The 22,645-nt window shown below is 48.4% G+C and overlaps 11 protein-coding genes across 11 annotated transcripts; 5 read left to right on the top strand and 6 right to left on the bottom strand.

Moving 5' to 3' along the window:
* Positions 1 to 158: 158 nt before the first annotated feature.
* On the bottom strand, positions 159 to 1,171 carry BJ212DRAFT_1308214 (uncharacterized protein). The gene is made up of 3 exons (XM_041333884.1): positions 966 to 1,171; positions 793 to 909; positions 159 to 729 (listed from the first exon to the last, which is right to left on the bottom strand). The coding sequence occupies exons 1-3, from the start codon at positions 1,046 to 1,048 to the stop codon at positions 387 to 389; spliced, it is 543 nt and encodes a 180-aa protein (XP_041199629.1). The 5' UTR covers positions 1,049 to 1,171; the 3' UTR covers positions 159 to 386.
* Positions 1,172 to 3,863, top strand: BJ212DRAFT_1420419 (HEC/Ndc80p family-domain-containing protein). Its single transcript, XM_041337627.1, has 8 exons — positions 1,172 to 1,513; positions 1,570 to 1,981; positions 2,032 to 2,221; positions 2,273 to 2,367; positions 2,426 to 2,570; positions 2,623 to 3,176; positions 3,237 to 3,367; positions 3,423 to 3,863. The coding sequence occupies exons 1-8, from the start codon at positions 1,245 to 1,247 to the stop codon at positions 3,568 to 3,570; spliced, it is 1,944 nt and encodes a 647-aa protein (XP_041199628.1). The 5' UTR covers positions 1,172 to 1,244; the 3' UTR covers positions 3,571 to 3,863.
* A 1,088-nt stretch (positions 3,864 to 4,951) lies between these two features.
* Positions 4,952 to 6,948, top strand: BJ212DRAFT_1257263 (uncharacterized protein; the record flags this gene model as incomplete). The annotated part of the gene is made up of 10 exons (XM_041329842.1): positions 4,952 to 5,205; positions 5,264 to 5,450; positions 5,508 to 5,552; positions 5,603 to 5,790; positions 5,842 to 5,894; positions 5,942 to 6,056; positions 6,109 to 6,270; positions 6,318 to 6,426; positions 6,481 to 6,604; positions 6,656 to 6,948. The coding sequence occupies 10 exons, from the start codon at positions 4,952 to 4,954 to the stop codon at positions 6,946 to 6,948; spliced, it is 1,530 nt and encodes a 509-aa protein (XP_041199627.1).
* Positions 6,949 to 7,092: 144 nt separating this feature from the next.
* BJ212DRAFT_5386 (ribonuclease H-like domain-containing protein) lies at positions 7,093 to 8,689 on the bottom strand. The gene is made up of 6 exons (XM_041343438.1): positions 8,333 to 8,689; positions 8,113 to 8,265; positions 7,877 to 8,020; positions 7,702 to 7,800; positions 7,553 to 7,609; positions 7,093 to 7,474 (listed from the first exon to the last, which is right to left on the bottom strand). Exons 1-6 carry the CDS (start codon positions 8,450 to 8,452, stop codon positions 7,325 to 7,327), a joined length of 723 nt encoding a protein of 240 aa, XP_041199626.1. The 5' UTR covers positions 8,453 to 8,689; the 3' UTR covers positions 7,093 to 7,324.
* Positions 8,690 to 9,258: 569 nt separating this feature from the next.
* Positions 9,259 to 10,084, top strand: BJ212DRAFT_1257589 (U3-containing 90S pre-ribosomal complex subunit-domain containing protein; the record flags this gene model as incomplete). Its single annotated transcript, XM_041329870.1, has 4 exons — positions 9,259 to 9,400; positions 9,456 to 9,530; positions 9,580 to 9,849; positions 9,906 to 10,084. Coding segments are annotated over 4 exons (666 nt in total), but the record flags the coding sequence as incomplete, so codon positions are not given.
* Positions 10,085 to 10,146: 62 nt separating this feature from the next.
* BJ212DRAFT_1294224 (mitochondrial 54S ribosomal protein YmL31) lies at positions 10,147 to 10,628 on the bottom strand (the record flags this gene model as incomplete). The annotated part of the gene is made up of 4 exons (XM_041332192.1): positions 10,147 to 10,179; positions 10,233 to 10,352; positions 10,412 to 10,526; positions 10,579 to 10,628. 4 exons carry the CDS (start codon positions 10,626 to 10,628, stop codon positions 10,147 to 10,149), a joined length of 318 nt encoding a protein of 105 aa, XP_041199624.1.
* Positions 10,629 to 10,779: 151 nt separating this feature from the next.
* BJ212DRAFT_1443034 (Pre-mRNA splicing factor PRP21 like protein-domain-containing protein) lies at positions 10,780 to 13,323 on the top strand (the record flags this gene model as incomplete). Its single annotated transcript, XM_041337766.1, has 6 exons — positions 10,780 to 10,915; positions 10,969 to 11,275; positions 11,327 to 11,646; positions 11,698 to 12,123; positions 12,178 to 12,732; positions 12,761 to 13,323. The coding sequence occupies 6 exons, from the start codon at positions 10,780 to 10,782 to the stop codon at positions 13,321 to 13,323; spliced, it is 2,307 nt and encodes a 768-aa protein (XP_041199623.1).
* A 1,138-nt stretch (positions 13,324 to 14,461) lies between these two features.
* BJ212DRAFT_1491423 (ubiquitin-conjugating enzyme/RWD-like protein) lies at positions 14,462 to 15,769 on the bottom strand (the record flags this gene model as incomplete). Its single annotated transcript, XM_041341493.1, has 7 exons — positions 15,462 to 15,769; positions 15,379 to 15,390; positions 15,178 to 15,327; positions 15,103 to 15,124; positions 15,004 to 15,045; positions 14,851 to 14,953; positions 14,462 to 14,801 (listed from the first exon to the last, which is right to left on the bottom strand). The coding sequence occupies exons 1-7, from the start codon at positions 15,522 to 15,524 to the stop codon at positions 14,462 to 14,464; spliced, it is 732 nt and encodes a 243-aa protein (XP_041199622.1). The 5' UTR covers positions 15,525 to 15,769.
* A 178-nt stretch (positions 15,770 to 15,947) lies between these two features.
* Positions 15,948 to 16,307, top strand: BJ212DRAFT_1257858 (uncharacterized protein; the record flags this gene model as incomplete). Its single annotated transcript, XM_041329895.1, has 3 exons — positions 15,948 to 15,990; positions 16,044 to 16,174; positions 16,236 to 16,307. The coding sequence occupies 3 exons, from the start codon at positions 15,948 to 15,950 to the stop codon at positions 16,305 to 16,307; spliced, it is 246 nt and encodes an 81-aa protein (XP_041199621.1).
* Positions 16,308 to 16,867: 560 nt separating this feature from the next.
* Positions 16,868 to 18,633, bottom strand: BJ212DRAFT_4722 (uncharacterized protein). Its single transcript, XM_041343287.1, has 5 exons — positions 18,344 to 18,633; positions 18,145 to 18,286; positions 17,541 to 18,096; positions 17,223 to 17,488; positions 16,868 to 17,172 (listed from the first exon to the last, which is right to left on the bottom strand). The coding sequence occupies exons 1-5, from the start codon at positions 18,384 to 18,386 to the stop codon at positions 17,037 to 17,039; spliced, it is 1,143 nt and encodes a 380-aa protein (XP_041199620.1). The 5' UTR covers positions 18,387 to 18,633; the 3' UTR covers positions 16,868 to 17,036.
* Positions 18,634 to 20,527: 1,894 nt separating this feature from the next.
* BJ212DRAFT_1253071 (uncharacterized protein) lies at positions 20,528 to 20,686 on the bottom strand (the record flags this gene model as incomplete). Its single annotated transcript, XM_041329735.1, has 1 exon — positions 20,528 to 20,686. A coding segment is annotated over one exon (159 nt), but the record flags the coding sequence as incomplete, so codon positions are not given.
* Between the last annotated feature and the right edge of the window lie 1,959 nt (positions 20,687 to 22,645).

The following is a 22,645-nucleotide window of genomic DNA, read 5'->3' as shown; positions in this document are numbered from 1 at the left end:
TTCCCACTGGGACCGCATTGTCAAAATGGGAAGAAGTCTTAGTTCTCATTGGTTCCCATCTGACCTATTAGAAACCCTGAAAGTGAGATCGACGTTTGGCGACTACATCCATGCGGAAGGCGGCCCCCATTTCACGGTATGGAGCGGAAACGAGGAAGCACCCCTGATCCTATGTACATCTTTCCACGAGGTGCTCCATTAGGAGTGCGATAAGTTGATGATAAAGGATGCAATCAAAGCGCTGATATGTATGAGATAGAGATCGAGTGTCTGAAAACAACGTTCATAACACTCATGAGAGATTGACCCCAAGATATCGACGTTAAGATCTGAAGATCGGGTCCGATAAAGTTGTGTTGAACTGTAGAGCCCGTTATGTAGGAAGTCTAGACTGCAAAAAGGTCGTAATCGACAATTCTCAGAGAATCCACTGCCCCGTAGAAATCTAATGCGATGAGCTGTTCCTGTTCCGTCGTAACGGCTCCATTTCTTCCACGTCCTTGTCCCGTTTCAGTTGGAATGTTGAAAGAGACGACGACATCGTGGTTCTTTCCTTTGACACGGAAAAGAGCAAATAGAGTGCGAAGGTGGTGAATTGACCCCGCCTTCTTTAGAACCTGGCGTCCGTCGAGCACAATTGGACGAAGTTCGTTGGTGATGGGTCTTTGAACGATGCTGGAATTATATTCCCTTGAATCATTGTCTTCTGCTATTGCATCGAGGTGGAATCTGTGATATCCTGCATCAGAGCTTCTTGAAGCACACGTGCAGCCGCAACGGAAGGACACTAACTTTGCTGCCGCTTCCGGATCTTCGATATCGACTTTTTGGAGGATGTCGATGATAATGCTTGCACCAGAGTCACGGTACACGAATATTTCCTGAGAATTTGGAATTTCCTGCGTGTCTCTAAGATTAATTTGGTCAGTCAGTGAGACAAAGCATTTAGCAAGAGTGAGCCATACGCGACATTGATCAAGTTTAAAGGTAGATTGGCCCTCATTCCATTATCTCCAAAGAGAGTCACTGGAGTATGGCGGTTGGACATGTTACGCAGCTCCTGGATCGAGGACGCAGTAGATAGCAATTGCAGGTAGTATATAGATAAGATCAAAAGTAATAACAATATTTTAAAAAGGGGTCTAGTGGCGCGGTCACGTGCATATGACACAAACACTTGTTTTACTGCTGATCGCGACGCACGACGCGTCCAGCACATCAACTTCCTATTACTCGTCGGCGACATGTCAGAACTGCTCCGCCGCTCGACCATGCAACCTGCCACTGATATATATGGCAACACTCGGTCAGGCCTACCAATGCCATCAACAGCAAAGAAAGCATCGTCGTCTGCTATGCGCATGTCGCTCGCTGGCCCAGCAGCCCGCACACCCTATTTACCCCCGGGAGGTTCTAGCTCAAATACAGGACATTCTGCTTATCGGTCGCAGAATGTGAATCCACTGCTACAAAGTACGAGTAAACCAAATTATGGGCGTACCCCTTTAACTAAGTAAGTGTCTTCTCCAATCTCGCCAACGTTCCTTTCGAACTGTACCCTACTCTCAGCTCCTCCAGGAGGGGTTCGGTATGGACAGGTGGTGCGTCTCTTGCCCCTCCTTCCGGCAGTCAAACATTCAAGGACCCACGACCAATTCGCGAGCGCTCATACCAATCGAAAATGAAACAAGAGATATACTCTTGGCTGCAAGCGACAGAATTCGACATCTCTATGCAAACGCTATCGAACATCACCGGCAAAGATTTTCGAGCCATGTTCCAACATCTTGTGACTATCGTGGATCCTGGATACCCGTTTGATTCTCGCCTTCGCTTCGAGGATGAATTTCAACCCGCTCTCAAAGCCCTGCGATACCCGTTTGCTGCACAAATTGACAACAAATGGCTGGCTGCTCCGGGCAGTATGCATTCATGGCCTACTCTGCTGGCAGCTTTGCATTGGCTCGTCGAGATGGGAAAGGTTATTCACACTTAAACCATAGACAACCTTGCATTAATAAATTGGTCCAGGCTCGGCTGAACTACTTGGAGAGCGAGGATGATCCCACATTACAAATTGTCGATAGAATTCCCGAAGAGTTCAGCGACCCTATTCATCATCAGGCACTTGCATTCGAATACTTTTCAGAAGCCTATGTTGCCTTTTTTCATGGCGCAGACGTATTCCACGAACAGGACAAAGCACTGGAAACTAGTTATGGTACGTCTTCTGTATTCTTAAAAGCAGTTCCCTCTGACGATAGAATTGAAGCGAAAAAGAACGAGAGGGTGGTCGGCGACTTAGAGGATAAGAAAGTACTACTAGCACAAGGAATGAAGGAATTGGACGAACTTCGAACATCAAAGGTAGGCCGCATGTATGATTGCTTCGGCTAATGTCGTCTGCTAAACATTGACCCGTTAGGCACCTCTGGAAAAACTCCAGAAAATCCGGGCTTGTATCTTGGATGATCGAGCCAAATTTGACGACGTTTTGCACCGCTTAGAGTCACGAAAAAGACAGCTCACTGAATCTGTAGTTCGCGAGAAAGCAGAACTCGCTGCTCGATGTGCGTCATGCAAGCTCGTAGCGGGCGAATCATCATGAACCCTGACTTTCAGCTCAGAATTTCGATCAACTCAAAGCCGAGCATGAAAAACTAACCGAGGTGGTCAAAGTTCAGAACTTGACACCAGAAGAAGTCATTCGCATGAACACTGACCATGAAACGCTCGCACGCAATCTGGAGGACCTCAAATACAAGATTTCTGAAGTGCGCAAGACAGTCATGTCTCTGGAAGTCATAACAACCAACCGTGGGGCTGCGGCAGAAGAGGCACTGGATCTCTATGGTAATCTCCTGTCTGCTGTGGGCTTGTTTCCCCCACTCCCGCCACCGTTCGACAACATCGACCTCAGGTTGGAGCTAAATACGGCCACTGCGAATCCTCAACAGCTATTGCTGGGCTCCGACATTCGCAAGATCATAAAACCCACACTAAGCAGTGTGGCCGAGATCAAGAGAACAGAACGAGCAGATATTGAAAGCGAGCGCATCAAGGTGGATAACGAGCTTGATAAGCTGACTTTAGAATGCGAGAATGTCGATGAGGAGGTGCGAGAAATTGAGAAGAAGGTGATGAGCCTGAACGAGCAGGCAGATGACCTTCGAGATGTGAGTCGTATCTTCTCACTACTGTGTTATAGTTCTCATTGATACACTTTGCCGTTATAGGCTGCTCAACAAGAGTCTATGGTCAGCAATGCCGAGGCTGCCCGATTGGAGAGAGAACTTGCCCATGCGCGCACGGCTGCTTTATCGAGCGGTATGGGAGTAAAATCAAGACTCCAAGCATTACAATTCGAGTAAGTCCCTTTTCTTGCCTTCAGCTAATCAGATTTTTTCATTATCGTCTGCCAGCTATCGAGAGCAAATAGCGAAGGTCTCACGATTGAAAGACGAGACTATCAGAGCTATTGCCAAGAACAGCAATGAGATCGGTCTCTTTAAAGAAGAAGTTTCTGCGCAATTGCGGCGCCTCAGAGATTTTGTTGAGGAGGGGAACTGATCGGTACCCTGTCAGGTGGCCGCAGTATTTGTTATGCATATTCTGATTATATGTTACGCTGTTCCGTAGGCGAAATGATGCTGACCGAGTCCAAGTGCATGCAAGAAGTTGTGTTATTCGCTCGCTTCCGCATGCCCTGATCCGACTAGCTCGGACACTTTGTTGGGAGGTTCGGTGAGCAATCGGTGAGGCACATCACTTGAGTTCTTCCTCATTCGAAGCGTCCTGTTGAGTAGGTAAGATCTAGGAGTATTCCGAAGATCAAATTTAGATTTGATTTTCCTGGATATTGCACCGTGTTGAAGTGATTGATCCGATCTTAATCTGACTATATATTGTATTGGCAAATACAGGGTGCCTTCTGAAGGACTGTTGTCTGATAATTATCTGATAACACGCACGCGTAACTCGCCCAGTAGATAAGATTAATGACATGAACTTTTTGTGCTAATTTATATAATATATTGTCATTTTTGCTCGAAAGTCAGTTGGCAAGAATGAGTATTTCCTTTTTGGCCACACGGGCTTCTGGGAATTTCATGTCGGTGTTCGCACATAGCTCTAAACTTGTACTGAGATCATTGAACATGATCACCACGCAGGTTGCGAACCCATGTATATTTTATTTGGTAGATCTGTGCTATCTACATATTTTGCTCCCGGTGACAGGCAAGTTCTCAAGCAGCACAGGAGTGTGTTCTCATTTTCGGGGCTTCGGCCAAATCAAGCTTTCATCTTCCCAGGAATACCTTGCTGCTTGAACACACGTTTCGGCGTGATCTTGCACGTAGGCCTATCGGCGCTTCAGCAATAGCATATGTGTAAGTCTCAATAATTTTCTGTTAGTTGGGATAACTATTTCAGTCACTATCCCGCGAACTGCTCCTGCACAGCGGAAAATTCCAAACCCTGTCGGAGTCGCGCACATGGTTATCGAACGAATGACCCGACGTGTGACGCCCTCCGAGATCCAGTACTCAGTGAGAGTCGCATCACTTTAAACAATGCGCTCCTAGGAACCCTAAGAAGATATTCAGTTGAGTTGCCATTACCAGTCTCCATCCGGCTTTGATCATCATGCTGTGATTGTGTTTCACGTTCTCCATATCTCTCAGTACCAAATGGTCCCCAGGAGCCGGAGTCTTTGCTGTGAACATCCTGTGTCGCATTATTCTTATTTTTTTAATAATGTGGCAACAGACTAATTCCGAGATCCACAGGCTCGATTGTCTTTCTCACAAGTTTCCTTCTTGGAAAAATCTTGGAAAGGACCCGCAGTCTCGAGACGATAAAAGGATTCAAACTGAATGTCTAATGCTTCGCGCTTCCTATTTTCTCTACGCCCAGCGGGTAGTCTTTCTTCGCGACTTCGGAGCACACGATGGCTACTAAACCTGCTTTGGCTTACAATGATGCAGAGAAAGGGACACTGGATGTCCGCTCTCCTCAGATCGCCGACCTCGCCAAGGACGAGAAGAAGGCATCAGACATAGAGGTGTTTGCCGTGCAGTCTCTTAAGAAAGATGCGCCTGTTACTCCCTCAAACGTCGCGAAGCCGCCGCCAGCCCCTGCCAAGCCAGCAAAGAAGAGTACACCTATGTGGGTCCTCTGGGTGATCTGGTATAACTCGTATAGGTATGGTTATTATCTGACAACACATGTGGTTGAATGCTCACCACTCTGATCTATTAAGGCGGTTTTTCACCGTCATTTTCATAGTCAACTTCATTGGACTTGGCTTTGCGATTGCTGGAAAATGGCCATACGCCGCAAAATATCCTGGTGCTTTGGTCGTCGGCAATTTGAACGTTGCGGTTCTTGTACGAAACGAGATATTCGGGCGTTGCTTGTATTTGTTCGTCAACACCTTCTTTGCCAAGGTTCGTACCATATATTTTTAACATTTTTAATTGATGTTAATGTATCTTCTGCTATAGTGGACTCCTCTGTGGTTCCGCCTTGCGTGTACCTCTACTTTGCAGGTCAGTTTGAACTCCAATGGCGATTTCAGGGAGCTGACATTTCTTTACAGCATCTTGGTGGTATCCATAGCGGATGTGCAATCTCCGGTGTAGCTTGGATAGTCCTTATGGTCGTGCATCAATTCAAGACGAAGTATCTCTTCAACGACTCTATACTTGCGTTTGGTGTGATTACCACAATTATGTTGTTCATCACAATCTGTGCTGGTCTTCCGTGGGTCCGTAACACCCACCACAAGTAAGTCTTCTTTTCGGTCATTCATCACAGCATTTTGACATCTGCGCCTAGTGTATTCGAGCGGAATCATCGTTTCTTCGGATGGACTTCCCTGTGCATGACCTGTAGGTTCTCTAACGTTGCAAAGCTTACGACTGCTAATTGTTTGAAGGGGTATACACTATCGTGACCAATGCCTATGATTCTGCGGACGGAAAGTTCGACCACGTTGGTCGATACGTCGTCCAACAGCAAGCCTTTTGGTACACAGTCGGAATGTCCGTCTTGTAAGTAATGCTTTACTTGCCTTCTCAATTGCGTTGCTCACAGCGTTTTTAGCATTGTCCTACCTTGGATCTGCACGAGACACGCTAAGGTCGACATTGAACTGCCCTCTCCGAAAGTCGCTGTTCTCCGCTTCGAGCGCGGTATGCAACAGGGTCTGCTTGCTCGTATCAGTCGTTCAGCTGTCAAGGAATATCACGCTTTCGGTATCATCTCGTGAGTCTTCAGTGTCGTTACTATGCGATCCTACTAACTCTTTGCAGCGAGGGTACCCATGCAAAATATCACTACCTGATTTGCGGTGTGCAAGGTGATTTCACTAAGAGCCTTGTCAATGACCCGCCGAGAAGGATTTGGACTCGTGAGCTGAAGGTAAAACGACCAAACCCAAATTTCTTCCGATCAGATTACCAATTTTTTTTCCAGTTCGCTGGTGTCTCCAATACGTCGACCCTTTACAAGCGTGGAATCCGTATCTGCACTGGAACTGGTCTTGGCGCTGCCCTTTCTACTTGCATTCAATCTCCCTACTGGTACCTAATTTGGATCGGTGCGACAATTTGAACCTCAGGTATCTGCATATTACTGACGTGTCCACTAGGCTCCGATCAAGAGAAGACATTCGGCCCAACCATTAGTGGTCTCATTCACAGGCATGTCGGTCCAGAGCGTCTCCTTCTTTGGGACTCCAAGATCCGTGGTGGTCGTCCACCCACCATGAAGATCTTGAAGGAGGTATACGACTCCTGGCAGGCGGAAGTTGTCTTCATTACTTCCAACTACGTGGGCAATTTTGAGATCCAGCATGGTTGCAAGGAACTTGGGATTCCTGCATTCGGAACTCTTTGGGACTTTGTGAGTGACTCGCCAGAATTTTGTTGCTGGTGGAGCTGAAGAGAATGCGCTTTGTCAGTAAATCTTCCATCTCGCATTGAGCGTGGGATGTGTCGGACGCCAAACCACCCACACCTTGTTTCCCATCCTTGTGTATCCAATACACTGCTCTTCTACACCTCCGGGAAATCTCTCAATTATGTATTTTCAGGAACCAAGTTAGCTGGTATATCAAGGTTCCGTCTTATCCAACTGTGGCCGCGAGTGGTACTTGCTGGCGCAGACGGCTTGGTTAAACAGAAGCAGCACTATTAGAGTTCGCTCGCAGAGGAATGGACACTTTTTTAGAAATTGATGTATTTTTAACTTTACATCACTACTCTCATTGTGCTAGAAATTATTAATTGGTAACAAATACTCCTAAAGCAATCACATTTCATCGTTGGAACGTTAGGGTGTACTCGAGAACCTCTCCAGGCTTTCCCATCCAATTCCAACGACGATTTGGATTGATGGATATCTTGGGTTCCAAACGGACTGCACGACGAGCAAGCTCAGTCATCACGCATGCAATGTTCCGTGCGTCCTGTGGGAAGAAATGATGGTGGGAGGACAAACAAGAATATCAGCAAGGCAGAGTTGCGTGAGGAAGTCGGGTACTGACGTCAATACCGCTGTGCAAACGGCCTTGAAACTCTGGCAACCCGAGGGCTTGCAACTGCTGCGGTATGTTCAGTGATCGAATATGAAAACGTGCCGAGGGCTGATAAGAGCGTCATGAATGAGTCCACATCGACGGAAATTAATAGGCACCTTGGTCGTAGTGTCCGGATTGGCGGACGCAGCTGCCCAAACTGAGACAACTCTCCTGACGTCAAGAACATCCCCTTTGAGCCACAATGGCATAGGCGCCTGACAATCGATAACCAGATAATGAGATTGATCGATTTTTTAAGTTGGCTTGCGTAGATCTGCTTAAACTACTGACTTTTGATATGAAACATTGCTTCACGACAAAATCCCTTATGTCAAAAGGTCCGTCGGTGCACCAGCAGAAGCGCTGTATAGGTCTCCCATTCTTTGGATCGATTAATCCATGATAAGCCAGAAAACGTGCAAACATCTTCAGGACCTTCTGGAAGGTTGGCGCTGAGTTGACTTGGGTCTAAAATCCAATCATGACTTGATCATGATACGGCATCGAAGCAGAAGCATCGGACGAACTTGCGTGATTCCTGTAAGATCCGTGCAAAATTGCGATAGTTGAGGTCTCCATGTCGGCTTGACGAAGCTCCGAAATTCGTCTACGATTTCCAACTGGCAAGCTTTGCCTTGGTCTGATTTATCTTTCCAGCGCATGAGGCAGACAGGCCACTCCTATGTTAGCAAAACATGGTCAGGAACTGGGTGTAAAAGGACCCATGTAATAGTAGATGAGACGAACTATGATTTCATTAGGCCACTCAAAGCCGGTCCCCTCTTCGCAAGTAGCCTCGACATCCAAAACAAGAAAAGCATCGTAGGGTTGCTTCACACGATGATCCTGTTTTTGAGCGACTTTCATGATCAGATCTTTTGGAGCTTGCGAAGACGACTTTGAGGTTGATCTGTCAGATATTTGCGAACACGGACGATGATATACTGGAGGAATGTCTGGACCATTTAGAGGCGTTTGGTAGGAGGGAGACCCCTCGACAAGCAACGAAGAAGACTCTTTCGACTGTTTTGCGCGGCGCGTAAAGACTGTAACTGACCAGATAAGAAACGAAGAGAGTAGTAAAAGGACTTTCCAGTTGGAGGCATAGTTAAGGATAGGAGAAAGGTCACAAAGGAAGATAGCCCGTCGAGGTCAGGGCTTGCTAGCTGCATGGTATCAGATTGGCAGGGCGTCCTAGGCAATTGACACTGGTAATTCGTAAGTGGTTCAACGTATATGTAATGGCCTGACAAGTAGGCCAAGAGCAGGTTATTAGACAGGGTCTACTTCGGCACCGTCCGGCAAGGCATCACGGATCGCGGAAGCAAAAAAAGGACCATTTCTAAAGCTTGTTTTCATCATTGTTCTCACCGCTACTTGTCTCACAGCAGCATGAATGGTCAGCGGGGTGATGACTTGGACGATGACTTCGTGCCGGATGAGCTCGTCGCTACCTCTGGCGAGGAAGATAATGGTCCAGGCGACGATATAGGTGGTCTTCTCAGTGCAGATGAAGATGCTGAGGAAGCGGAGGTTCATATCAAGGAGAAAACAACGACAGAAAAGAAACGCAAGCGAAGAGAAAAAGAAAAGGAGCGTAAGATCAAGGTTTGTGTCACCTATCGGATCATTGGTCTTTCACTCACAATCACTATCTTTCGCAGCAGAGGAAGTTGGCAGAGACAGTCGAGGTTATCAAGCCTCTTTCAGTGGCAGCGCAACCTGCTCACAAACTCGCAGACTATGTCTCATCTATGCAAGCCAAAGCTTTCCCTGCAATGTCTGGGATAGAACTTGGCGATGTCTTGATACCCGGTAAGCTCAACTATATTAGCCCTCACAGAATGATCTCAATTTAACAACTAGACAGAATCATCGATCGCGGACACGACGAAATGGACGGGATCGAGATCATTAGACAATCTGGTTGAATTCATTATCGACGGTATGTCTTTTCATCTGACATTCTGCAAATGTACATTGATGTATTGTAGTTCTCCCGACACTACACGCCCGTCTGTCCCAAAGGTCCAAATTGGCTGGAGCTCCCACATTGCTATTCATAGCCGGAGCTGCACTTCGGGTCGCTGATGCGACCAGAGTTCTCAAAGATAAGAGACTGCGTCGTGAGAAGGGTGCAGATGTAGCAAAGTTGTTTGCGAGACACTTTAAGCTGGAAGAGCACGTTTCTTATCTCAAGAGGTCAAAAATTGGTTCTGCTGTTGGGACTCCTGGAAGAATCGGCAAACTGCTATGTGAAACCGGTGAGCTAGATACTATCTTGGAATATCGTGATAAACACTTTCTCAATATTTCTCAGACGCCCTCTCGGTGTCTCAGCTCACACACATTATCCTGGATCTCTCACATCGAGACCCGAAGAACAGAAGCTTGTTAGATGTCCCGGAGACTCGGGTCGAAGTATTCCGAACCGTTCTAGGGGCGCCAAATGTACTCAAGGGCATTCAAGAGGGGAAAATCCAACTGGTGCTTTTCTAGTCGATCTCATTAAAAGTATAATACCGCACTAGTCTATATGCATAATTGTAAAGAGGCATCACTCAAAATCCCTTCGGGTTGACTCTTAGTGTGAGCTAATAAGTGAACGTTTCAATACAGAACATGCAATTGATAAGTGTGAACTCACTCTAGTCCACTTGGGCACCTTGTGAATGCCTTTTCGATAGCCTCGTGAGGTCGCACTGAACACCGTGTATTTGTCCTTGGGATCCATCTCATGTTCTTTAGGCAGCTGCAGTGCCTTTTCCTGAAAGTACAAAAATCTAAATCATATGAAATACAAGGAGAGAAACCCGACTAGCTCACCAATGCACTGCATTGTATGCCACTTGCTCTGACTGTTTCAATGACTGCGTCGACTTTCTTCAGACGAGCACGTGCATTGGCTTTTCGCGTGATTGACAACTTCCATGGCGTCTTCCTGAACAGCAGATATGATGAGCAAACGCCGCTGAATGGGCTACACGGCTTACCATAGTAGGCCACCTAGATTCACCGACGTAGGTCGGAAAGCACCAAACATTTCGTGTGCAAGCCAGTTAGTCGAAGTCGCTTAAGAGGTATTTGCCGACAGTTGCCGAACAACACCGTTTAGAACTCCGATAAGACTTAGTGACGGGCGTCGGGCGGCTCAAGGCAAGGCTTCATTAACGTCGCTCACGTCGACAACAACTATGGCGGTAGAAACACAAATGATGCCTGTCATGAACGGACATGCCTTTAATGGCGATGTCGAAATGGAGAATGGCATTCGGGATCCTTCACTCAGGTTTACCAGTGGACTCATCCTACCACCTCCAGAAATCAAATGTAAGGTCTTCCATTATATCGTGTTCGTTATTCTGAGATTTGCTTTTTTGCAGCTGTCATCGACAGAACAGCATTGTTCGTCGCTCGCTCTGCGAACCCGCCTCAGTTTGAGGATAAAATTCGCGAGAACCAGCGTCAGGATCCCAAGTTCTCGTTTCTCAACCCCGCGGATCCTTATCATGCTTACTATAGGCATCGCATGGAAAAGATAGAGGCCGGAGAGGAGCTGGATGAAACTTCGCAAGAAAAGGAAAAGGTGGACGGGGTAGAAGAAATGCCAATGACTCCAGAAGATCTCGGCGTCGAACCACCTCAGCCGCAGTTTGCTATGGACATGCCCAATGTTAGCCCTATTGACTTGTGCGTCGCCTCGTTATGTTCTGCAAGAATGCGGCTAATGATTTATGCTAGAGATATCATGAAGCTGACTGCACTTTTCACCGCCCGTCGCGGACGGACATTCTTGGCGACACTTTCACAGAATGAGGGAAGGAACTATCAGTTCGACTTCCTGCGACCCACTCATTCCCTCTTTGGTTGTTTCAACCGCCTCGTGGAACAGTACCTCAAAATTTTGTATCCAGGTAAGGAGATGCTGGCGGAGTTGAGTAATAGGGCGCAGGAAGGCGCGAAGGGGGCAACGTTAGAGCAGTCAAGAAAACACGCCCGTTGGGAACGCTTGAAAAGGGAGAAGGACAAGAAGAGACAAGATGACCAGGAAGCAGAAAAACGTACGTTACTTTTCCCTCGTGTTGACAACCAATTATGATTGTTTGCTTTAGGTGCATTTGCTGAGATCGACTGGCATGACTATGCAATCGTTCAAACGATCGATTTCACGGTTGCTGATGCAAATTCAGAGCTGCCTCCTCCAATGAGCGTACAAGAAGTGGAGAGCATGACACTCGCTCAAAAGAGAATGGCTGCTATGATCATGGAAAACACTGCGGATGAAATAGAAGCTCACAAGGCCAGACAGGCTGCAGCAGAGGCCGAAGCGGCCGCAGCTGTCAGCGGTGTTGGGATTGGGGCTGTTGAAGATGAGGACGCTGCAATGGAACAGAGTGATGACGAGGACGATGAAGCACAACTGAGGAGGAAGAGTGAAGATGAGGAGAGAGTGAGGGAACTTGAGCGCGCCCGCGCAATGCAAGCCAGTGCCAGCATTTCGGGACCTATGAAGATCAGGACAGACTATGTTCCAAAACGTACGTTGTCAGCATTGTTCCTTCTGATAGTCAACTTACCATTGAATATTGCAGTTGGTGCCAAGAAGGGAGCTGCCCTCACAACGTGCACGATTTGTGGACAGCAGATTCCTGTTGACGAACTTGATGAGCACATGCGTATTGAGCTACTGGATCCCAAGTGGAAGTCTCACCGTGACAATATCGAAGCTCGTAAAGCTCAAGCGTCCGAACTTCTGCGCGGTGCAAACGTAGTATCGTCACTCAAAAACTTGGCCCGTACACGTGTGGACATTTTCGGTGCCGAGGCTGACGAGGAGAGACGGAAGAAAGAGGAAGAAGAAGAGAAGGAACGCCGGAAAGAGAGGGAAAAGGTTGTGTGGGATGGTCACACTGCGACGAAGGTTTCTACGATGGACAAATACTCGACCAACGTCAACTTCGACGAGCAAATTGCTGCTATCCATCGTGCAAAGGGTCTTGGACCCCAGGATGCCAATGCGATCGGCCCTGGAATTGGCCCTGTGTCAGCACCTCCGCCTGCAATGACGGGTCTACCTCCTCCTCACGCATCATTACCTGCCCCTCCTGTGCAATCATCCGGGTCCGCTTCTTACTCTTCTGCCTACTGTTTCATCTGGTCCGCAGCCTGCATCAGCATATCCGCCTCAGGCACCGCCAGTTATGCTCCCACCTCTTCACTATCAAGGTCTTGACTCTGCGCAGCCGTTCGGTTACCAGCCCCCTGTCGCCGGGATGCATCCTTCTCGGATGGCAGGAATGATGGCTGGTGGTGTGGGAACACCGCCACACGCAGGTATGGTGCGCAGCGCAGACGAGATGGAAGGACTGGAAGAACAGCCTGCTATCAAACGGCAAAAAATTGCAAAACTGCCTGGTGGTGCTTTGTATCCCGAAGCAGACTGGGTTGCAATGCATCCCTACACCATATCACTCTTGGTGCAACTTCCCAACGACCCGTCTAAGCCGGAATGGAAGCTTGATGGCCAGACGGTCACTGTTACAGACCTTCCTCTCACTCTGTTGGTTTCAACGCTGCGTGATCGGATAAATCAAGTTCTTGGCAGCAATCTCCCTCTTTCCAAAGTTCGAATATCGTATGCGGGTAAGATGCTGACGAATAACAGTACTATCGCCAGCCATAACTTGGAGGAGGATGATCTTGTTGTACTCAGCATCACTGCTGGTAAGAAGAAGTGATCGCTTGTACATCTATTTTTGTAACATAGGGTGCATAATTCTATGAAGACATATTTTGACATCTGTGATAGTGATAATACAAGACATAGTAAGAGTGTATAAAATAAAGTAAACCACTCAAGCGTGAAATAGTTGGAGGTGGATGGACACAAGACAAGTTAAACCCGGATGAAACCTAAGACCCAATGAAACCTAAGACCCGATGAGACCCAAGACCCAAACAAATAGATATTACCAGAAAAAGGCAGAATATTGCCATGAATACGTAAGTCCGCGATGACGCTGGACTCATATTACCCGCCCCCGGGTGTCTCAGGCTGCCCGTCCGTCAAGTCAGAGGGTTGGCAACACTGACGATTGGGTTAGAGGAGACGACCATGAACGATGCATGATAGGTCTCGGACGTGATGTTGTACGATCCTGGAGCGAGTTCTCTGAAGACGATGGTGCTGACTCCTGTGACTCGGATGTCTCCCACTGCTTCTGAACTAAAGTGGCTAGCGACGACGCGCTCGAGAGATTTTCATCAAAAGCGCCTGGCTCCTTGTCCATGGGCACCATGTCTCTCAACCACTCGTCATCCTCCTGGGAAGGGGTTTTTGGCATGGCTGGTTTTCGACGAAACATGCTGTACGGCGACGAGAGGTGCGGTGAGTTTGTTAGGGATGGGGGTACTGGCGTGGGATCGCACCGCTTCAATGGGAGATGGAGCGATACAGACCTGCCCTTGCGCGTGTTTCGTGAGCGACCGTCTGACATCGTCGATGAGAACAAGACGAGTTGCAACAGACGAATTACTTGGTCTCCCCTGATTTTAAAGGCAGGGTCTTCATAAATACCATCACGTACTTCGGAGGTAAAGCACAAATTTAGTATTAGTAATAAAGTTTGTTCTGGTCAAGACCCTAAAACCAAGGCAGGCGTAACGACTAACAAGTCGCCGGCGGCAGCACTTCCCCGGGGAATCCCCGCATAACTAGGGTCAATGACAAATTTATGTTAACATAATGATCGAGTCCTCGGAAAAATATTGGTCGACGGTTATTCATCCAACGTGTAATCATCTAGAGCATGCAGGAGCGGTTAAACTATACTTACAACAAAGTTCTGAATACGAAACATACTATACCAGTACTAGTCACAGAACTCGACGACAGAGTAACGCTAGAACCAACACAAGGAGCACACAAATGGCAGTATCAAGAATTAGGGGAGGCCGATGTGAACTACGACGCGTAAATTGCGCAGTTCCACGCATGTGAATTTGTCGCTCTTCTCCGAGCCTATCGGACTGACGGACAGGAGTGGATACCACGGGGGCGGCCGGGTTGTCTTGAACAACTTCGACTTCCGCGGTGTCGGCAGGCGGGGTCGACGACGGTGATGGTACATTTGCATGCTTCAATGGTCCCTCCTGGGGATCAGGGAGATGCTTTAGATTACACTGATTACACTGCGGGCAAACCCACTCCCGTGACCTTAATAGTGACGTTAGATTTATTAAGTGCAATCTAGACAAATGCTTACAACTGGGCCAGACGCTTACGTTCCGAGAGGGGATATTCGACAGAACCAACACCAGTAGCTGCCTGACCCTTCAAGGGGAAAAATCCTTGGAGTCCGATTATAGCTTATGCAAAAGATAAGGCACGCTAACGCCGAATTGAAGCAGAAAATTACCTGTGCGAATACCCCATGCAGGTTGCCATTCCTCTTCATGATCTAGAGTACGACGGACGTTAGTGAATCGACTCCACAACAACGCATAGGATGACCAACAGTTTGTAAAGCTGATGCATATCTGATCCACGGAACCTCAACATAATTCTGATGTCTCATTGGCAAGGGGCGTACCTTGGTATTTAATTCGAACCGTCCATTGGGCGTAAGCATCATCAGAGAAGGCGGACGGAAGGGGTATTCTGCTGGAAGCACTATCCGGAAATGATACAGGCCACCTTCAAATTCTGTACCAGCGGGGCCACGAAGTGTGCAATGCCATTCCTGCAATCTATTATTCGACATGACAACGCACTATCTGTAAATGTCACATACAAAAATATCATCCTATGGTTGCAGAGCCCAGAGAAGTATATGTCGGCGGGGATAAGAGACTCGTGCGCGTGAGGAGCACGCACCTCAAGAGGAGCTGCATGATAATCGGTGCAGGGATCGTTTGCAAGTTCCCTTGCCTCTTGCATTATCCGCTTGACAGCTATGTGGGGGGCCGGTCAATCTGCAGCCAGAAGTAAGTAGAGTCCTAGTGTGGGCGCACCGGAATTGTTCTTGTTGAGTGCAGGCATCACCTCAGCGCTTCAGCTGTAGCGGTAATATGGTACGTGCTTGCAGTTCACAGCTATATACCAAAGATTAAACGGGCTGCTACCTGAAGCTGAAAGTAGTGGAAACCTTTCAAGATGATTGTAGACGTGGAGGGATTCAGGTGGGTGGGCTATTAACGCCGTAACGGCATCACGTCTTACTACTGAGGTCACGTGTATTGAATTTTCAGGTGTTTAAAGTCTTGCTCACGACGAGTCTTACTCCCTGTTTTCGCTCAAACTTACACTACCTCAGTTCTGCTGCAGTGTGGGTTGAGTACTAGGTTGGTGATCTACGGAGCAATGACGGTCCACATTGCCAAGGTCAAAGTCAGACCTCGGAAAAGTGAGTCCCAAAATTATCCTCTGCACAGGTCATTTAACCAATGCCACGCGTAGACTTACCCCCAAATGTCTGTGCAGTGGAGCTCTCGAATATGCTAGGGTGTTGGGCAGCAACAGGCGACATGCTAGCCAGTAATCAATGTCAGGCGGCTGCCGAGACTTTGTTTCAATGCATGCGCACCGCAGTGAGTTGCTCTCTGGACAGGCGTGTTAAATGTATAATGTGTTCACTGCTCCACTCTACAGCCTGTCCGCGGCAAACAACCTAGATCGTCGATAAATTACCACCTCGCTAGACTTGGTAGAAACTCCAAATAGTCTTATATGGTCTGCAGTGCTCCATGCATAACACGCACCCGCGTGAGTCTCAGTAATGCTCGGCTGTCATTCTACAGCGGCACACATCAAATCATGACATGCATTTTCCGCTCTGTGTTCCTGTTGTGCTGATTGCCAGGGTGTGTTGTGTTCCTCCAAAAAATGCTAGTTTCCCCTTGAATTTGCAAGGACGTGTTTTTCAATGGCATTCGACGAATTGCCCGACACGTGCGAGCGTCCAAAGCATAGATCTGTTGTGTTTCGCTCTTAACTCCAGTTCTCTGTAGTTTCCATGAAACACTACCCACGCGATAGCAGGAAAACCATCATGGACGACATATTTAGCATTCCGCAACATCACGCACTGTGCTAGTGTGTTTACGTTAATCATCGATCACCCCTTGCCACAATCAGAGACATCCTGACAGCCAGCGACCAGGATACTTAATTTGTACGTCTGAGCGAGTTAGTCTGCAGTGCACTAGATGTCACTTGATATGAAAGTATTCACGAGTCAGTCAGGTCCAAGAAGCAAGACTATATGTCTGTACTTTATATGCATAAATACTGTTACATAGAAAGCATATGCATGCAAATGCGAGTGACTACGACGTTGTTGTAGCATAATACAGAAAACAAAATTGCAAGAAAAAGAAAGAAAAACACAAAAGAACGAGACGACGAACAAGAACTAAGCTAGACGAAAGATGCAAAAATAAAAGGGAATTACTATCGGGGACTTATCTTCGAAGAAGACATCTGTGTAAGGGGCTGTTTCGCCATCTCTTGTTGTCGTTGCCATATTAACTCTGCCCATAATGGATTCGGTGGGATGTGCCCGACAAGCGCACGGAACACATCAAGCCTGGGAAGAGATGTCAACTGGATGACGTGCATAAACGAAGTTGAACACACCACTTTGCCTTCTCATCATCCGTGTCCGCGAAGAAGAATATTTTTTGGTTTCCAGGAAATATGAGACGGAAGGAACGCTCGACTGCGAACATCCCGTCGTAATCATCTACTGACCGAGCAGGACTGAGAGCGCCTGTACGTGTATCTTGGTTGTCCTCAACTGCGATGGCTTTCTTGAGGTTGATGGTGGCCGTTGCCTTCTTAGTGACATCGTTGAATGCAACTAGATTTGCGCCAATCACCCGAAGACGCCGCCGCCGCCATGTCTGCAGTGAAACTAAGTGGCCGTTCATGAAATGGTAAAAACAAATCGCGTACCATGCAATCTCCTCCATTCTGCGTCAGCGTACCCTCAAAATACGTAACTTTATGCCAGGCGACATGTCTTAAACCCCGATGACAGTCTTCGAGACTTTGTGGAAGCTGATTGCTTAGAACGCCAGGTAGAGGTGGAAGTCTAAACATCTGCAATACGATCTCTCCCAGCTCCATGGTAGTTGGACCCCCTGAAGTTTCGATGCGCTGTCCGATTAGTGGATAGCTAGTCTCGAATAGTCGAGTATCGCATCTCGCAGCCACATCTTTGAATGAAATCAATGCACGTGCAAGGGTTCCATCTTGTTTGAGATACCGTGCGAGATTATCTGGGAGTTTATAAGGAGGGTCAGGTGGAGGGGGTGTCGGTGTCGCGCGAGGTTGCTTTTTAGGCGATGATGAGAAGAAACTGAGCATGCCACCCCTAGACTTGGGTACGGATGTCGGGGGCTGCACACGAGGCGCAGGTGGTGGCACGAGAGCCTGTGATTGGGCGGTGATGTGTGCATCCCGGCGGACTTTGAGGGTGAGAGTGAATTCCAGCTTGTTGTGCTCGATACTGTCGTGAGATTAGCATAATCTACAAAATTATTAGTGACAAACTTACAGCTCAAACTCTTGGTCGATGCGCGAATCATTGGATAGGCGGGTTTCTGGAGTAGTAACAAAATGTATTCCGTTGTTCAAAGTACACGTGAGAGCTGTAGCTTGCTGGGGTATGGGCACTTTCAAGCCGCGAACACCAACGACTAAACATCAATAATCTTGTGAGCGATAACTCTTGAGGGTAATATAATTTCACCGACCTCTGACAAACACCTTGCCATGCGCCTTCCCAGGCTTTTCCATTGACCTATATTCCTTAATTTGCTTGGAATATTCATTCTAGCGCAATAAAAATGTCAGAATCAACGGCACATGAGGCAAACAATCAATTACCATGTCCGATGGTCGTCGGACGGCCTTCCATGCCTTTCCACCATTCACGTCACCAGCAAGTGACATATGAGAGACCTGCTCGGTATCGGCAGACGCAAAAATCGCCTCATGCTCCCGGATGCGATATTTCTGCACAAGGATCAACGTAAGCACCTTAACATGCACCAGAAAACCAATGAGCTGACCCCTTTCCTATGTTCAGGATCAAGTTTCTTCAGCTCTTTTGAAATGCTGTCAGCTAGAGGGTCGCCTTCACCGTCGGAAATACCGAGGTCGAGAAGCATATCGTTTTTCGCCGGAGCGCCAGCGTCACCAGTACTCTGACTCCGCCGACGTGAAGGTCTGCCAGCGGGCGCTGCACGGGGCGGGGTATAATATCCCAGCGACTCATCGTCGTCCCGTCTTCGCGCCGCCCGACGCTTCTCGAGTATAAGCTCCTCTCTCTGACGTATCGCATACTTCGACTGCGACGGTCGTTCCTCTGCTAGCACAGGGCTGATGAACGCTGGGGCAGTATACACTATCGAGTCTGTCGCTGCGCGCTGCAACGGCGCCGCCCGTGGCCGTACCACATGGCTGTCCATGGACATCGACGCATCAAAATCCGTCTCCGTACGCATAGACTCATCACCTGTACCAAAGCTGTTGTCGAATTGCCCTGCTTTGATGCCTTCAGTGACAGACTCGACGCGCATGTGCGTGGGCCTTCTCGGGCTTGAGCTCCTACTTGCCGTGCCTTTGACATCATCCATGAGTCTGTCGAGTGCGGAGCGCATCTCGCTGAACTGGACAGAGTTCACAGAATCTCCGAGACCTGGACCAAGACCAAGGCTGCTATTAAGCTCAAAACTCGCATCAACAGACAGACCAATGTTCGTAGGTGGTGGAGCAAGAAGGTCGAGGGAGTTCCTCGAGACGGCAGGATTCGGGGACCCCTGCTGATTTACTGCAACAGCCGCAGAGTTAAGCGTGCATTTCTCTGCAGTTTGAATAGTCGCAAGCTCGGCGCTAATATCTGTCATCACCGACATCGACTCGACGCGTTTTTCCTGTTCTTTATCTTCTTCAGTCTCTGCATCACTGATGATGCTGTCCTCCTGGAGAAAGTCACAGGGCGCGATTTGTTGGGGAGACTTTGGATTAGCAGCTGGCTCAGCCGCACCACCCAGCACCGAAGGACTGTCCGCACTGCGCTTGCGCGTGAGGCGCATCTGCGCAACCTTGTCAAGGGCGGAGCGCACCTCACTAAGCTGCACTGAGCTCATGGAGTCACCAAGATCAAAGCTGCTGGAAATGTCACATGTCGTGTCAAGTGATGAAACAATGCTCGCAGGCGGATGAGAAATAAGTTGGACGTGGCCCTTCGGCCGTGCAACGTTGGGACTCGGGGACCTTCGCTCTGTAGCTTGAAGAGTTGCAAGCTCGGCACTGATATCCACCATCACTGACATCGGCTCGACGTGTTCCTCATACTCTCCATCTTCTTCAACCTTTACATTGGCAATGTCATTGTCATGGGGCTCGGTTTGTTTTGGGAGTTGTGCATCTGTGTCTTGCTGAGACATACTACCCGACGTCATAGGACTATCCGAGCTGCGTTTCCGCATGAGGCGTGTATGGATATCCTCTCTGCTGATGCGTGTCCTTGGGGCGCGTCCTGCACTGCCGTCAATGGAAAGGTTAGGCGAGCTCGTGGACTCGCAGACCGGGGAGCCTTGGCGTAGGGCAGGTGACTCCTGATGGACGGCTGGAGGAACGATGGGTGAAGGAGGGTTATGAGGGGAGCCTACGAACTCCAAGAGCGCAGAGGGAATTGAATCGAATACTTTAACTGCCTGCTCGCTGTGACCAGGGCTGCCATAGTCATCTTCGTCAGAATAGAAGGTATTATCCCGGCCTTCTTCACAGTCCAATTCCAGGACATCGCCATCCGGGCGGACGGCTGGCAGACTTATATGTGACGGGAGAGTCACAGGAGGGTCTACTAACTCTAAGAGCTCAGAAGGAAGTGAGCCAAATATTGCGGCTGCCTGGTCGCGGTGATCAGGATCAGGGGTGCCATAGTCATCTTCATCAGAATAGAAAGGATCATTTTCCCCTTCCTCGCGGTCAAACTCAAGAACATCACAACGCTCATCCCATGTTACAGTTTTTCGCCTCTGGCGCCTGCGTTCGAGAGAGGGCTGGTCAGCAGTTCGCGGACCATGGAGGCGTTTGGTAACGAGCGATGAGCGTGTGGGGGTAATCGTCTTCGGTGGAGTTGCACTCCTAGCAGCGGAAGGCTCCGGAATTGGTGGGATAGGGATAGACTTGGGGGGTACTGGGGGTGGAGTTTCTTCTCGGGCGCCAGGAGGACGTTTGAAGGGACTCTTTGTCACAGGCTCCTTATCCATAAGTCCCTGGTAGACTTTCGACTGACGGCGCTCCCGTTTGAGGGCAAATGGACGCTCGTTTTCAGCTTGGTCATGCATGGAGTCGGGGCGGGGGCGCTTCTCGCCACTGACCCTACGCGACGGGGGTTTAGGGAGAGGGATGTTGTTATGTGCAGAGGTGGAAGGTCTGGACGGCGTTGGAATCGAAGACTTGAAAGGAGATTTGGAAACAAGATTGTTATTTCTGAGATGTCTGTAACTGGATGAGGATCGACGAGCGACAAGAGGAAAAGCTGGTTTAGAGCTATCACGCTTTGCAATTCGAAGAGGCGTTGTGCCTGTGCTAGCAATCGGTGAAGAAGACTTGCTCCAGCCCATAGCGGAATTGCGACGGATGGATGATTGAACAGGATCAGACGAGTTGGAAAGAAGTGATTGTGGGGACGCTGTGGAATTTATTTGTGCGCTCATTGTGAGCGTTATTATATGGTTTACCACCGATATCGTCGCTGTCGTAAATGTTGAGCTCGATAGTGAGCTGGTCGTTGGGGTCGTCGGCAGAAGTGTCTCGGTTGTGGTAATGAACAGAGTTAAAGAAGGTTGGTCAACAAACACCGTGGGAATTTACCCGCACGCGTCGGTACACGTGATCGCGAAGTCCGCCTTTAAGGTGGAGGTGGACATAGAAGGAAACGACTTGTCTTCCTTCTATTTGGTCTGGCTAGGGGGAGACTAGGTGGACATGCCAAGTAAAAATCTCTTGAACTCTTAACAGGACTTATCATGCCGTGGTTGTAAGTGTTGTTGTAGCAGGCTTAATTCCGCACAGATATCAACGTCCCGGCCTTTATCATTGGACGATTCCGTCCTTCCAAATTCCAGTGGATCAACCAGGATTAGTCTGGCATCTTTTACTACTGGGTCAGGCCGCGTGCTCGATGCTGTCCTTGGGCTTGATGATGGAGGTGAAGAATCGCCGAAGATGGAGATGACAGCAGCAACGATGAGGTTGTAAAGTTCCCGACTTAGCAATCGGAGATATCTCGAATTCTCTCCTGTCAATGATTTTCCCTCCACCACCCGCGTCTCGGATGTTAACGTCTTCATCAACTTCGACCCTTCCAATTTTAACGTTACAACGTAGAACGTCGAGGCAGGCTCTCAACAAGTAACCTCTGTCATTACTGATAATAAAGACAACCATTTTCAGGGCGTCAAACACATACAATCGTCTTCTATGCATAAACGTACCTGATGTGGGTGCGTGGAGCTTCTAGGGTGTGGTGCACCGTGTAACAATAGGTGATATGCTAGCGAAGGCCAGGACTTGTTTTTTGATATATACAGACCGCAGTAAGTGCTTGTTGGACGTATTCGATAAATTCAATTCACAACCCTATTGTGCAGCTTGTCCGCGGTAAACTTGCTAGATCGTCGATAAATTACCTCGCTAAACTGGGCAGATACTTCAAATGCTCATCCTACTTCTATCTGTAGTTCCCCACGCCTAATAATTCATGCATCCACCACGTGAATTCCAGCCATGCATGGCTTGGTGATTCTACAGCACGACTAACACGCATTTTCCTCACCGTTTCCCCACTTTTACATAATGAAGGAGAGCATTCGGCTGCTGCGTTCTTTAGGGGTGACTGTAGCGAGCGAGAGCCGAGAAGACTGGAAGCCGTCACTCACACGGCTGTGGGTCACTGGATTGTTCTATTTTGTATTGAATCACTTAATGTGGCGGAACAAGTTTGGTCAGATAAGGGGTTTGTTTCTCGTAAGTGCGCAGTG

Source organism: Suillus subaureus (assembly GCF_016647635.1).
Source record: "Suillus subaureus strain MN1 chromosome Unknown BJ212scaffold_1, whole genome shotgun sequence".
NCBI classification, from domain to species: domain Eukaryota; kingdom Fungi; phylum Basidiomycota; class Agaricomycetes; order Boletales; family Suillaceae; genus Suillus; species Suillus subaureus.
This window is presented reverse-complemented; position numbering and strand designations above follow the sequence as displayed.